Source organism: Meles meles, chromosome 11 (assembly GCF_922984935.1).
Source record: "Meles meles chromosome 11, mMelMel3.1 paternal haplotype, whole genome shotgun sequence".
NCBI classification, from domain to species: Eukaryota; Metazoa; Chordata; class Mammalia; order Carnivora; family Mustelidae; genus Meles; species Meles meles.
Window position 1 is genome coordinate 1,069,666 of NC_060076.1, and position 14,039 is coordinate 1,083,704.

A 14,039-nucleotide genomic window follows, 5' to 3' on the forward strand; every position below is an offset into this window, starting at 1 on the left:
GGGGCTGTCAGGAGAGCACGTCAGTAGCAGGCTGCTTCAGCGCCTGAAAACCCCAGAGATGCACCGATACTTCTGACGCCCTTCGGAGGGCCAGGCCTCCCCGGGCGGGCATTCTGGAAATCGCAGCAGACCCGGGACCTCAGCCAGCCAGGAGAGGCCATGTGCCACCTCAGTCTGCGCTCTGGGACCCGGAGGCTGCCCCGGCGGCTGTGACCCGGACACCCAGCTGGGGCCGTCCTTCCACCCAGGGCCAGTAACGCGGAGCTCGGGTGTGAGCACAATGGCTGGATCTGCCCCTGGCCGCGGTGACACACTGTCCTGGCGCCCAACGCGGGCACCCCCAGCCACGCCCAGAAACCCGCCCCATTCCCGCTGCCTCCACCCCGACTGTGTGTGCCCATCAGGCCCGCAGAGTGAGGTCGCCCCAGGGCCAGCCCCCTCTCCCTGAAGCTGCCCCAGGGGACCGGAAGGAGCAGGTGGCCAGGTGGCAGTCCCTCCGGACGCGGTTCAGGGGCTCCTTTGCGTGGCGACCAGGCTGCCAAGGAGGTCGCATCCTTGGGTAACTTTGGAGCTATGCTCTGGGTTAAGGGGCCGCGGGGATGCACGGAACGCAAGGGGGGGCAGGGGGCGGGGAGGCCCCGAGCGCGGGGTAGGGGGGTCGGCGCCAGAGCCCGGGGTGACTCGCCGCAGGCGGCCAGGCTGGGGCGGGCATCGCGCCTCCAGGAGCTAGGTGACCCGGCGGCAGGGGCAGGGGGAGTGTCGCGGGGCGCGGCGGGAGGGCAGTCGCGGGGCGGGGCGGGTCGCGCCTCACCTAGCAGCTTCCTGGGCGCGCTCGCTCCCCGCTCCGCCCCGGGCCGCCCCGCCCCTCCGCCGTCGCAATAAGGGGCACGGGCGCCCGGGGGAGGCCAGCGGTCGCCCGCCCGCAGGTCGTGCGCGCGCGCCGGCCGGAGCTCAGAGCTGCAGCCGAGCCCGCGCCGTCGGGGTTCCCGGGACGCGGTCCGGGCGTGGCGGGGCCATGGAGCTCTGGCCGTGGCTGACCGCGGCGCTGCTGCTGCTGCTGCTGCTCGTGCAGCTGAGCGGCTCGGCCAGGTTCTACGCCAAGATCACCCTGTACTGCGCGCTCTGCTTCTCGGCCTCCGCGGTGGCCGCGGTCGTCTGCCTGCTGCGCCACGGCGGCCGGACAGTGGAGAACATGAGGCAAGGGGACCTGGGCTCGGGGTGGGGGGACAGCGGCGGGGCGGGGCGGAGCGCGGGGGACACGGGGACTGCGCCAGGCGAGGGGACAGCGGCGGGGCGGGGCGGAGCGCGGGGGACACGGGGACTGTGCCAGCCTGGGGGACAGCGCTGGGGGGAGCGGGGCGGAGCGGGGGACACGGGGACTGTGCCAGCCTGGGGGACAGCGGCGGGGCGGGGCGGAGCGCGGGGGACACGGGGACTGTGCCAGCCGGGGGGACAGCGCTGGGGGGAGCGGGGCGGAGAGGGGGACACGGGGACTGCAACGGCCGGGGGGACAGCGGCGGGGCGCGGCGCGGCGCAGAGCGAGGCCGCAGCCCGCTTCCGCTTTCCTAACTTTTACTCTCCCGTCCCTGCTTCCTGTCCCGCCTGGGGATCTCGGGGCTCCCGGCCGGCGCGCGTGGAGAGGGCGGCGGGCACGGGTCCGCGAGAGGCCACGTCACAATGTCTCCGCGCCCCGGCCCCGCGCGGACACCGGGGGATTTCGGAAGGTCTCGGTATCCAGCGTCGCCGCGTCCTTCCGACCCTCCAAGGGCCCCGCGGGACGCTCAGGGCGTTCGGGGCGCCGGGCGGCGGGGGGCGGAGCGGCCCTGGGCGAGGAAGGACGTTGGGCCGGCGGGGAGGCGCCGTCCCGCTCCACCCGCCGGGAAAGAGCAGGTGGGACCGCGGGGCTTTGCTGGAGCGCCGCCCCCGCCTGGAGGAGGCGCACGGGCGGAGCGGGGGCGGGTCACGGATCCCGGTCCTCTGTCTGCCCTGGGCGATGAATGCCCCAGAGATGGGTCCCCAGATCGGACTCCTTTGCTTCCCAGCCCGTCCACCTAAGGAGGTGGGAGGCTCCTGGAGGGGAAGGGTGGGTTTGACCCCTGAGGTCCAGCCGCAGGGTGGAAGGAAGGGAGGGGTGGCTGGAATTTCTCTGTGGACACCTCCGAACTGGGCAGTGCGGTGGTGTGGGCTGGTGCGCATGGGGTGAGGAGGTCAGGCCCAGCTGGAGAGTGGTGGGCCTCCCCCGGTCGGAGGCTAAGGGGTGGCGGCTGCTTCCTGCCAGCCCCAGGAGGGCTGTTGTTAACGTTTCTCTCTGTGGCTTTTGCAATGACTTCTTGGCTGTGGCCTGCGTGAGGATACTGTGGTCCCTGTCCCCCCACCCCCACCCCCATGTGGTTACAGGGCAGCCGGTGAGGGTTGCTGACTTCCCGCCACCTCTCACTTGTCCATCCAGGTGGGCCGATGCTGCCTGGACTGGCCCACACTGCGTGGACCCTCCAGGCCCTGTCCTTAGGGATTTGTGGCTTCCTGCCCTACCCAGAGCAGAGCAGCTCCGTGGGTCTCTGGTGGCCCCGCCCACCAACAGCGAAGCCCAGATCACCATCCCAGGGAGTGCGGACCCCAGGGACAGCCCTCTTGTGGCCCTTCTGGCCATTTTGCCATGTGAGGACCTGTTTCAGGGGCTTCCTCAAAGCAGGGCCCGCACCACTCGAGGGCAGGGAAGCTGGAGGCCGTGCGCCTCTCCGAAGGTGGGCCCGAGGTTAGGGTCCTGGAGCCCCGGAGTCGCTGTGGGTGGCAAGAGGCCTTGCTGGGGGCTGGCCCCCGAGCCAGAGCAGGGCGGTGGGTTCAGGGAGCCACAGGCAGGTGGGCGGTGCTGTCCCCCACCCCGGCGCCAGGTTCTGAGGTGGCGGGGCGGGGGGGCAGGAGGCTGGCGGGGAGCTGGCCCCAGAGCAGATCTGCAGCAGAAGGGAGGGAACCAGGAGGTGACCTGTCCCTCTCCACCGCAGGTATCATCAGGAAGTGTCTGCACAAGCAGCTTCCTCGCCTGTGAAAGGGACTGACTCACACTTCAAAGCTGCTTGTGGGGTCAAGTCAGAAGTCATTAGTCTGCTCTCTGATTTGGGGGCTGGTCACACTCGGCCTTCCCTTGGCCTGCTGGGGCTTGAGATTCTGGCCAGCTAGGCTGAACCCCTGGGGACCCCGGAGGCCGGGCCGGTACCGGGTGGGGGCTTCCTGCAGCTCTCCCCTCTGCAGGGCAGCCCTCGGACTCAGGCTCTGTGAAGGGGCCACCCCAGGACGCGGGTGGGGTAAGAGGAGGCGCTCTGCTCTCCCCAGAGAGAGGCCACAGTCTCCTGTCCGGACGCCCCAGCCCCCGAGGGTGGGTCATCGTGATGGTGCTGCAGACCCCCTAGCCATAGTTGAAGTGGGGGTACGGCCCGGGGGACAGGCTGGGGGCTGCTGCATGCTCCGGGATCCAGGACAGGACCCAGGAGCATAGAGGTGAGGGGCGGGGATGTGCCCCTCACCCATCAGTCTTTCCTGGACCCCTGGGTGCCCTGGGCATCTGCCTGCCCTTCTCTCTGGCCCTGCTCTGTCTTCTGAAAACTGCCCATCTCGCCGGGTGCCGCAGCCTCCGCTCCCATCTCCGGCGGCATGTCGAGGTGCCCCCGCGGGACGAGTGGCCTTGTTCCTCTGATGAACGGTCTGAGGCGCTCCCTGAAGCCAAGGCCTTGGGAGGCCCAAGGGCGGGCGGGAGGAGGCCGTAGTCTGGGCTCCCAGAGCTGAGACGGGGCAGAGCTGGGGTGCAGACCCCCCCGCGAGGGCCGCCAGAGTGCATGTTTTCTGTGCTCCTCTGTGCCCACCAGCGCTAGGGGCGGCGGCAGTGCTGAGAACTGGAGACCCAAGCTGTGGGTGCCCGGAGCTGGGGCGGGGACGGGGGGAGCAGCCCTGCCCTGCCCGCCCCCTGCTTTCCTGCCTTCCCCCGAGCAGCAACAGCCCCTCCCCACAGGGCTCCAGGCCGCAACCCGAGGAGGCCTTTGCCTATTAGACTCCAGTTCTGAGTGTGCAGGGAACAGCGATGGGAACAGAAAAGCCAAAGAGCCTCTGACCCCCTGGAGCCTGAGACCCCAGGATCCCTCCCAGGCTGGTTGTGCACGGTGGAGTCCTAGGCCCCGTTCGCTCGTCCCAGGAGGCAGATGCCCTGGGAGACGAGAGCGAGGCCCAGCGGTGTGATGGGAACACAGTTTGTAGGATCGGGAAACCCTAGTGACGGCGGCCTCAGCGAGAGACCACTTTTTTCTTGCATCGAAGGAGACCAGAGCTGGGCGGCCCATGTCCTGCAGATGAGTTCCAGCCTCCATGCTGTGGCTCTATCACGACTGGGGGCCAGTGTGCATACACGACCTTGGCAGGGCCTCTGAGGGCTGGAGCACATGCTTCCGAGTCCGTCGGAATGGCCAGGTCCCGGCTGGCGCGGCTCTAGGCTTCAGGGGAGGTAGGGCTGCGGGCACCCCATCTGCTGCCTGTGGAACCTCGAGGAGGGAAGAACGGGGTTGCTTGGGCCAGAGACGGGGGCTTACTGGGCCGATTAGGATTTGAACTCGGGACAGCCGAGCCGCTTAGCCAGCGCTCCCAACCACTGTGTGGTCCCGGGGGGTGCACGGGTGGCGATGGAGAGCATTCGGGGGGCCCCGTGGCACATGAGGGCTGGCAGAGGATCCTGGTTTTGCAGGAAAGTCTGGCTTTGTTTTCCTTGGAGTAGGACGGCCAGGGGCGGACTCCCTCCCTGGGACGTGCGGCTGCAGGCCCAGCTCCCTGGAGCCCCGGAGATGCTGGGTCGGGACCAGGGGCTTGCTGGCGGCACCAGCTCCCAGCCCCCTGCTCTTTACCCCATTCCCCACAACCCCATCTGCGAAGGACGCCGGGCTTCTGGGCAGGCCGGAAGCCCCGCCCCACCCCGCCCCTCCCCGCCTCACCCCGCCCCTCCCCGCCTCACCCCGCCCTGGCTCCCAGCCCCTCCCGCTCGCTCTCTCTTCCTCCGGGGCTCCAGCTTCAAAGACGCTTGTTGGAAAACATTCCTTCTCTTGCCAGATGGTCTCTCGTGGGCCTCCTGTCCCCGAGCGGAACGCGGGCTCTCTGTGGCCTTCCTGACAGCTGCCCTCAGGTGGGCCCACCCAGACCCCTCACTCTCTGGGGCAACCCAGCGGGGTCTGGCTTGCCTGGCAGCAACCTAGCCCCAAGCCAGGGGCAGAGGGCAAGGTCCACAGGTGGCCAGAGCCTGGCCTTGAACTCCTTCCAGCCGCCAGGGCGAAGGCTGGTGGGGGGAGGGGCAGGGTGGGGGCTCTGTGGCGGCCAGCTCTGGACTCTTCTTATCTGCTGTGACGTCACCATTGTCCCTGTTCCCGGGGTCCCAGCCTCTTGGGCACAATCTCCACGCCCTTCCCCTGTCACCAGCAGGAGTGAAAGCGTCCATGGATGTAGTCAAGGACATTGCCCAAGGTCATGGCTAGGGGAGCGGGGAGCCAGGATCTGATTGGTCTCACCCAGAGCTTGGGAAGGCCCCGGGGGGTCCTCAGGCTGAACACAGAAGGTCCAAGGAGCCTGGCTGGGCTTCTTTGGGCGCCAGAAAGATCCGTGGTGTTTGAAGCACGTGGGCGTTCTGGGCAGTTCCTGCTGGGGTTGGGGTGAAGTAGAGGGCTCCCTGAGAAAGGTCAGGAAGGGCCAGGACATCCCATCTGCTGGAGAAACGGCCCTGCCCCCGGGGCCTTGAGGTGGAAAGGTGGCGCCCGTCACCCCTCCGACTGCTGGTGGGTGCTGCACCGGCACCCAGGGCCTCCCAGGCCGCCTGGGCTTCAAGTAGCCTTGGCTGCACCCCTGCCCACCTCCCCTGAGGGTCTGGGGGCTAGGGAAGGAGGGCAGCAGCCAGAGGTGTGTGTGCACATCCCGGGGCCAGTGCCAGGGACACCTGCTTCAAGCTTTGGGATCTGACTCCGGAGGGGCAGCTCCTGAGCCTTGCGGCTGGTGGAGAGGCACTCAGGTTAGGTGGGCTTTCGGCACGGTGGGTCTGGGCCTCAGGATGGGGGTGCTGCTGCGGGCTGGCCAAGGGCACGGCCTCCTCCTCCAGTCCTTCGGGCGCTGGGCGGCATCCACAGAGCCTCGGGGAAGGGAGACAGAGACAGGTTTGCTTCTGCGATCCTGGAACGCCATCTCGCAATCCTGGGGCTTCACTCCACCCCACCTCCAGGGTGCCCTTTGCCAGGCGGTTTTCACGTGTTTTCCAAAAACCAGGTCAGGAGGTGGGTTCCGGCCCATCCTGGGTTCCCTGCTGCGTGACCTTGGGCACGTCACTTCCACTTAGCCTAGCCCACCTCTGAGTGTCCCACCCCGTGGGGTCCTCCCTGAGCCAAACAGGAGGCTTCCTGTCACGCCCTGGCCCAAGGCAGGTGCTGTGCACGCCTGGACGGTGGACCTGGGAGGTGGACGTGGGCGGTGGACCGTGCGCTCTGCTCTCCCGGGCAGGGACCCCTCCCTGGCTTTCTCTCCCCGAAGCTGCTGCAGAGCCCGGCTGGCTGCTTTCTGCACCGTGAAAACAAGAGACGTCACCACTTTCACAGAAAACCTTGATACTGTGTGGCATCGGGAAGAGGACAGGGGGACAGGCGTCCGTGTGCGACGGGCGCCTGTCCTGTGGCCCGACCGCTGCCCGTCGTCACAGCCGCAGGTGTGCACGCTTGTCCCCCTGGAGGCCGCTGGCCGAGTCTGTGCGCAGCCTCTCCCACGGTTCCAGAAACCCCGTCTGCGGTCAGTCCCTACAGTACGTGCACCGAGAAGTGCGGGCAGGAAGAGGGAAGAGTCCCGGGCGCAGACGGTGGGGACGGTCGCACAGCACCGGGGGGGATTTCTTGCTGCTGAACTAGACGTTTAAACATGATTAAAATGATGGGGGCACCTGGGCGGCTCCGTCGGTGAAGCGTCTGCCTTGGGCTCGGGTCGTGATCCTGGGGTCCTGCCATCGAGCCCCGCGTCGGGCTCTCTGCTCAGTGGGGACTGCTCATGCTCTCTCTGCCTCTCTCTCAAATAAAATCTTTCAAAAATGATTGAAATGATACATTTTATGTGACCTGAATTTTGCCACAATTTTGAAAGAGGGAGAGAGAGAGAAGCCCGCAGACGCCTCCAGCAGAACAGAACGCGGTCTGTGGTCTGCGTGCGGATGTGGCTGGGTTCTCCGCGGCCGGCGGGGGGAGGGGCGCTGGCCACGGGCACCCGCAGCACGTGCGTCCCAGTCTCCCCGCGTCTGCCCCGGCCGGATCCGACCGACACCTCCTCTCCTCAGCGGGGGACGTTCACGTGGTCTCGGATTTTTTTTTTTTTTTTTTTAAATTTTATTTCTGAGTCATCCCTACAACCCCACGAGGGGCCCGAACTCAAAACCGTGAGATCCAGCATGGCAGGCGGCGGCCCTTGGGTTCTTGGAACCAGACGCACTTGAGGCCTGTGGGCCTGCCTCTTGCAACTAACTGCCTTTGGGTCAGACCCTGGGAGAGGGACCAGATTTCTTTTCTTTCTTCCTTTCCTTCCCCTCCCTTTCCCCCTTTCCCCTTTTCCTTTTTTTTTTTTTTTCATTTTTTTCCCTTTGTTTGTTTGTTTCTTGATTTATTTATTTGAGAGAGCACGCACAAGCCCGGGAGGGACCAAGGGAGATGCAGACTCCCCACCGAGCCTGAAGTTTGGGCTCAATCCCATGACCCTGAGATCCTGACCCTGAGCCAAACCGAGAGAGGACGTTCCACCAGCTCCACCCCCCCACCCACCCCAGGCACCGCAAGACCAGATTCCGAGCCCGGCTTTGCCCAGGTGCTGCCGGCCTTTCGTCCCCAAGCAGCCACGTGAGCGGCTGCAGGGCGTCCCGACATCCCCACCAACCCCTCGTGGAGTTACCGGCCTTTCCCTCGGTCTGGGCCAACCAGAAGAATGAAAACGGGGCTCCTGTTTCAATGTGCGTCGCCTTGATTTCTAGTGAGAGGGAAGATTTTCCGTCTTTCCCCCGGGTGACGAGCCCGCTGGGTCCTCTCCGTGTCCCCTCAGTCGTCCTAGTGGTTGAGAAGCGGTCTCTGTAGACGAGAAGTGGCGCCCGAGGACATGAAGCAGCTGGTCAACCGCTCAGCCTGTGTCCAGGGCCGGCTGGGATGCAGGTCCCTGAGCGGGAAGGGACAAGGGGTACATCTGGCCTGAGCCAGCCAAGACTGGCAGGTCCGGGGAGAAGGACGGCCGGTCTGATGGTGCAGACAGCTGGGGCTTTGTGGCGGCACCTCCCTGAGCCTCAGTGTCCCCATCTGCAGCAGGGGATGGTGGGAGAGCGGCCCCCCCATGGGACTCTGTTCCGAGAAAGCGCAGTGAGCGAGAGCCTGGCTTTCAGACCCAGAGGGCAGGTCCCCAGGCGTCCACTCCCAGAAGGCCCGAGAGGAGACGGATCCACAGACGCGGGGGGCAGAGCAGGGGGAAGGGGGTCTGTGCGTAGCAGGACTGAGTCCAGTCTGGGAAGGGGCGCGCCTTCTGCAGGGGCAGAGGGGCGGACGGCTCCATGGGAGCGCGTTGACGTCCCTGAGCTGTGCCCAAACAGCGGTTCGGAGGGTGCATTTCAGGCTCTCCTCTCTCGTTTCAGGCTCTCCTCTCTCGGGGCCATCCCCGGGCCTGGGGCAGCTCGTTACTCACCCTTGTGTGTAAAACGGAGGGGCTCAGATGCCTGGGGGGCTGCGGGGGCTGCCCAAGCCTTCTGTGAGCGGTGCAAGGGTCCTGGGTCAGTGGTGGGTCAGCCCCCACCGGGGACGGCAAGGACCAGGGCCCTTCAGGGAGTCACAGGGTGTTGAGCCTCGCGCCGCGGGCTGACCCCTACCAGAGGCCGTCCCAGGTAGAGCGCTCCTCCCTGCCGTGTTCTCCAAGGCAGCAGCGCCTGCGGACTCATCCCTGCACCCACAGCCATGCACGCCCACCCTGAAGGTCCCCGATGCCCTAGGGCAGCCCCTGCAGGTGCCGCCGGGTGGGTGAGGGTGCAGCCCAGCCTGGCTGCTGCCTTGCCCTCCTCGTGGGGGGGGCACGTCCCCTCGTTCCCAAGCAGTTGTCAGCCCCTGGAAAGGCCTCCCCTTGATGTGGGCGCCTTCTTCACACTGTGGCCCTGCCCTAAGGGGACGGTTACGGACGTCCCTTGCCAGGTTTCTTTCCCCAGAGCCTACAGGTGGGGGTCCCGCCTCTGCAGGGAGCAGGAAACCCTCTCTCTCCCCGTTGGGTTTTTATTATTTAAGATTTTATTTATTTGACAGAGATCATGACTAGGCAGAGACAGGAGGAAGCAGAGAGGCCCGATGCGGGTCTCGATCCCAGGACCCTGGGATCATGACCTGAGCCAAAGGCAGAGGCTTTAACCCACTGAGCCACCAGGCGTCCCTATTTTATTATTTTTTAAAGATTTTTAAAGTCATCTCTGCACCCAACATGGCCTAGAGCCTGTGATCCTGAGATTTGGAGTCCCGTGCTCCCCTGACCAAGCAGGTCAGGCCCTTCCAGGCAGAGCTTTGTGATGCTGATGAGGCTGAGAACCACACCCAGCCCGGCCCTGGGGGCTCTCAGCCTCCAGTCCCGTTCCAGCTGCCCCTGGCTAAACAAAAACAAGCAGGGGTGTGGGTGAGGGCGGGGCCCCATGGCAGGTTCCCCCAAAGCAAATATACAAGAGGACGGCCCCCCTTTGCCAGGTGCCCAGTCCCCAGAGGCTTTGCTCCTGTTCCCGCCAGGGAGACAGGAGACCCGGCTACACTCGCTGACCCCTGGAGGGACAGGACCCGAAGGCTCTTGGGGGGGGAGGGCGAGCTCAGGGTCCTGCCAGCAGCCGGCGAGAGGGCCCGCTGGGCTCCGTCTGCTGTTCCCGACAGCCCTTCCCGGCTCCTGCCCAGAGCCCAAGATGGGGTGCAGGGCAGGAGGCCCCTGCTCACTGACATTATCTCCTCTCAGGATCATCAAATGGTTTGTCGTGAAGTTCAAGTACGTGTTTGGCCTTCGCTTCGAGATAAAGGGTCTCCAGAAGCTGGAGGTGGACCACCCCTGTGTCATCATTTCTAACCACCAGAGCATTCTGGACATGATGGGTAAGCCGCAGAGGGGCTGCTGGGCCAGCTGGCCCTTCCTGGCTGCGGCACAGCCGGGAACACTGCTCTGGCCTCTGCGGGATGGGAGGGGGCAGGGGGGCTTCAGAGAGGTGGAGCCTGGGCCAGATGACTGGTGGGCAAGGGGGTCAGCCCAGGCCAGGGGGACCCATGCCACCCCCCCGGCCGCAGGACAAAACTGAGTGCCTGAGGCTGAGGCTGGGGGCCGCCGCCCTCACTCCGGCAGCTGGGAGCGCTGCCTCACCCCTCCCTCTACAGGCGAGAGTGCACAGGACTTGGCCGGGTGGCCCATAGGAAGGCATGACCTGGCCCAGGCCTGCTGGGGGTTGAGGCCCAGGGCTGGCTCTCTCCTCCTCCGGGAGGTGGCTGCCCGGCTCTGAGCCCGACCCCCACCTGCCTGGTGTCCCGTGGCCACCTGCAGGCCTGATGGAGGCCCTGCCCGAGCGCTGCGTGCAGATCGCCAAGCGGGAGCTGATCTTCTTGGGGCCCGTCGGCCTGATCATGTACCTCGGCGGCATCTTCTTCATCAACCGGCAGCACTCCCGGACCGCCGTGACCGTGATGGCCGACGTGGGCGAGCGCATGGTCAGGGAGAACGTGAGTGTGGGGCTGGGGGCTTACTTGGCTGTGCCCGCGCTCCCGCCGGCGACAGGGCCGGGCAGCACGTCCGCCCGCGGGCACCGCCTCAGCTGAGAGGCGGGGCTCCTCAGGAGGGGGCGGCCCGGGGCGGTGAGGGATCTCCGGGACAGCTGCCGCCTCTCTCCCCGCAGCTCAAAGTGTGGATCTACCCCGAGGGCACACGGAACGACAACGGGGACCTGCTGCCCTTCAAGAAAGGCGCCTTCTACCTGGCGATCCAGACCCAGGTGCGCGGGGGCACTGCCCTCCTAGCGGGGCGGGGAAGCGGGTCCAGGTTGGCTTAAAGCTGAAGGTGCCTGGCCAGGCTGGGGCCATTGGGCTCGGGGACCACCTCCCACTGGGCAGGCGCCGGGCCTCCTCACCCCTCAAGCAGCTGGCTTCTGACTGCTGGGGGTGCCCTTCGCCCACTCTGAGCACCCCGGCTAGTGCCGATGCGGCCAGCACCCGGCTTCGGCACCGCCTTGGTCACTGGCGGGCAGGGCCCCAGGGGAGGCAGAGGCGGCAGGCCTACTTGGTGGGCTCTTGGGCAGGCCGGGAGCTTCCTGGGCCCCTTCGACTGTGGGCGGGGCTGGTGAGCGACCCGAGGCTGGGGGTGGGGTCAGGGGCCAGCCAGAGCCGGTGAGGGCCCTGGACGGGCGACCTGGAACCCTACACTGGGCCCCTCAGCTTTACTGGTCCTTGAGCTCCAGGGCGCGGTCTGCCCCAGGAGTGACCCCTGCCGAGCTGGGGTGCCTCCAGCCCCCGGGCAGCGTCTCCTGGTGGGGGAAGGGTGGTCTGGCCCAGTTCGGGTAGGGGACAGTGGTCTTCTGGGGTCAGGGTCAGGGGCTTCTGTGCTGCCTGGTCAGGGTCTGGGGGGTGGCTGGGCAGGGTCTGCTCCTGGCACCCCCCGACTCCCCCGCACAGTGACCTCCAGCATCCCCTGGTGTGTGGCCCTCCTTGCAGAGGCTCCAGCTCAGGCCCCCGGGGGTGGGGGTAGAAGCAGCCGGTGAATGGGGTGCAGGAGAAGCCCCGGCGTTGGGCTCTCAGCCCCGGGCCTGCGGCCGCTCCAGCTACCACATGGAGGACAGCCCTGCCACACGCCCGGGGCTGATGTCCCTTCCCTTCGCTGCTGGCGTGGGACAGAGGACCTCGGGGGAGAGTGGAGAGGACGCCGTGGGGGCCCTGGTGAGGCTGGGCTTGTGCAGCCTTGGCTAGGAGACGGACACGATTCCCTGTCTTCTCCAGTTCCCTCCCCCGTCTCCTCCCAGGGCTTCCCAGCCTGCTGCCCACCTGGGCTCCAAGCCTGCGCCCTGCTGGTATCCGGGAGAGGCTCCCTGACCTCCAGGGTTAACCGTGACCCCCAGGGGCCGTTTCTGACCGTGCTGTCTTCCAACAACACCAGCAGAGCCTGTCCCCTCCCCGGCGACAGCTGCCCCCAGTCTCCTAGGACGACCTCCGTGACCTCCAGCTTAACTGTGCAGGGCCCTGCCCCCCGCCCCCCGCAATCTTAGGACCCAGTGGGGCACAGACGCGAATCGCAGGGCCCTGTGCCAGCCCAGGGAGGCTTCCTGGTGGAGAGGATCTTGAGCAACGTGCAGGAGGGGTTTATGGAATGCTGGGGGCAGGGCCTGCTGGTTTTCCTGGAAGCACCGGGGTCACAAAGAGCTCCTGGGGTAATCATTAACGCAGGGCAGGGAAGGTGTCCCCTGCCACGGGGTCAGTGCCTGGGAGGGCCCTGAGGCACGTCACCTTGCCTGTTCCGCAGCCACAGGGACTCCTGGGACCTCCTTAGGCAGAAACAGGCAGGTGCAAGGCTCCCCCCACTACCTCATCCTGGGGCTCAGGGGGCTGGGTGGGCTCCCGCGTGTCCTCAGGCACTGTGGCTTCCTGTCTGCAGGTGCCTGTCATCCCCGTAGTATACTCCAGCTTCTCCTCCTTCTACAACCCCCAGACGAAGCTCTTCACCTCAGGTATCGGCCCCCACCTGCGTGCCCCCCCACCTGCGCACAGCCTCGGCGTGGCTCATTCTCAGTCCTTAGGACAGACTCCCAGGCCCTTGTGGGGCAGTTCCCATTTCGGGGAGGCTGCTGTAGGTCAGTGATCCCTTGGAGAGGAGAGGAAGGAATCTGGAATCCCGAGGGGGTGGGTTCTCTCACACACACACCCAGCCCTGCCTTGGGCCCTCGGGAGGCTCCCCAGGGAGGCCAGTAGGTGGCCGAGGAGGTGGAAGAAGGGGGTTCAGCTGGCGCGGGAGCGAGGACGGGCTGCAGCCTGGGCCCCGGGCCGCTGACGCCGCTCCGCTCCCGACAGGAACCATCAAGGTGGAAGTGCTGGATGCCATCCCCACCAGGGGCCTCACGGTGGCCGATGTCCCCAAGCTGATGGACACCTGCCACCGGGCCATGAGGACCACCTTCCTCTGTTTGTCCAAGACACCCCAGGAGAATGGGGCAACCGCAGGGCCTGGTTCCCAGCCAGCCCAGTAGCTGAGGCCTGGGCTGGGGCGGGACCTGGGGACAGGAGAGGCCCGGCCAGGGGCAGGGCCTGGCTGGAGACGGGACAGAGGGACGTCTCCCCTGCCCCGGTTGCTCAAGATCACTGTGTCCCCAAGGGTCCCCCCGCTTTCACTCAGGGCTCTGGATGCAGGAGGCTGCTGCTTGTTGTTGGCGTCGGACCCAGGCCTTTGATGTCTCCGCAAAAGGAGAGTCGGCTGGAAGCTCCCGAGGAAGCCCACGATGGTGCCTCCTGGATGCGGGAGCAGGTCGGGGAGCGGCTGGGCGGACAGCAGGGCTGGGCTGCACGGCCGCGGGAGACGCTGCACCCTCCTGCCCGAGCCTGCAGGGTGCGGAGCAGGCTGGGCGGCCCCCACAGCCCTCCGGGAGAAGCGGGACTCTGCGGGGGGGCGGCCGGACCCCCGGTCTCGGGCAGCCTGGGCCTCAGAGCCACGGAGCGGAGATCCTGCCCTGCGGGCCTTGGGAGCAAGCCGGCCTGGTGGGCACTGCACTCCGTCCAGGTTTTTTAATAAACGAGCTCTTGGAAACACCTGGTGAGTTGTGGTCACTCAGGGTGGCGGGCATGCTGGGGGTCTGGGGAAGGAGACAGGTTTGTTCCTTGGCTGCCGGCGGGGGTGGGGTGGGGGGTGGAACGAGATTGTCAGCGAGAAGCCATCGTCATTTTGCCGGAAAGCACTGGCCGTAGCTGGTTTTGGAGAGGGGGACCAAGACCCCATACAGGAGGACGGCCCGGTGTGGCTGGAGCCCTTCTGTGCCC

At 66.6% G+C, this 14,039-nt stretch overlaps 1 protein-coding gene across 2 annotated transcripts; it reads left to right on the top strand.

The window, feature by feature from the left end:
• Nucleotides 1–873: 873 nt before the first annotated feature.
• On the top strand, nt 874–13,811 carry AGPAT2 (1-acylglycerol-3-phosphate O-acyltransferase 2). Of its 2 annotated transcripts, XM_046022271.1 has the most exons (6): nt 882–1,197; nt 10,000–10,133; nt 10,573–10,748; nt 10,922–11,017; nt 12,667–12,739; nt 13,080–13,811. In XM_046022271.1, the coding sequence occupies exons 1-6, from the start codon at nt 1,016–1,018 to the stop codon at nt 13,253–13,255; spliced, it is 837 nt and encodes a 278-aa protein (XP_045878227.1). In that variant the 5' UTR covers nt 882–1,015; the 3' UTR covers nt 13,256–13,811. The 2 variants fall into 2 exon arrangements, with proteins under 2 accessions (XP_045878228.1, XP_045878227.1); XM_046022272.1 differs by lacking the exons at nt 12,667–12,739; nt 13,080–13,811 and adding an exon at nt 12,015–12,660 and having other exon boundaries at nt 874–1,197.
• The last annotated feature ends 228 nt before the right edge of the window (nt 13,812–14,039 follow it).

Coding starts and splice junctions, on each gene's coding strand:
- AGPAT2 (XM_046022271.1), top strand. CDS start 1,016: ATGGAGCTCTGGCCGTGGCTGACCGCGGCGCTGCTGCTGCTGCTGCTG. Junction 1,198..9,999: donor CGGACAGTGGAGAACATGAG/GCAAGGGGACCT, acceptor ATCTCCTCTCAG/GATCATCAAATGGTTTGTCG. Junction 10,134..10,572: donor GAGCATTCTGGACATGATGG/GTAAGCCGCAGA, acceptor GGCCACCTGCAG/GCCTGATGGAGGCCCTGCCC.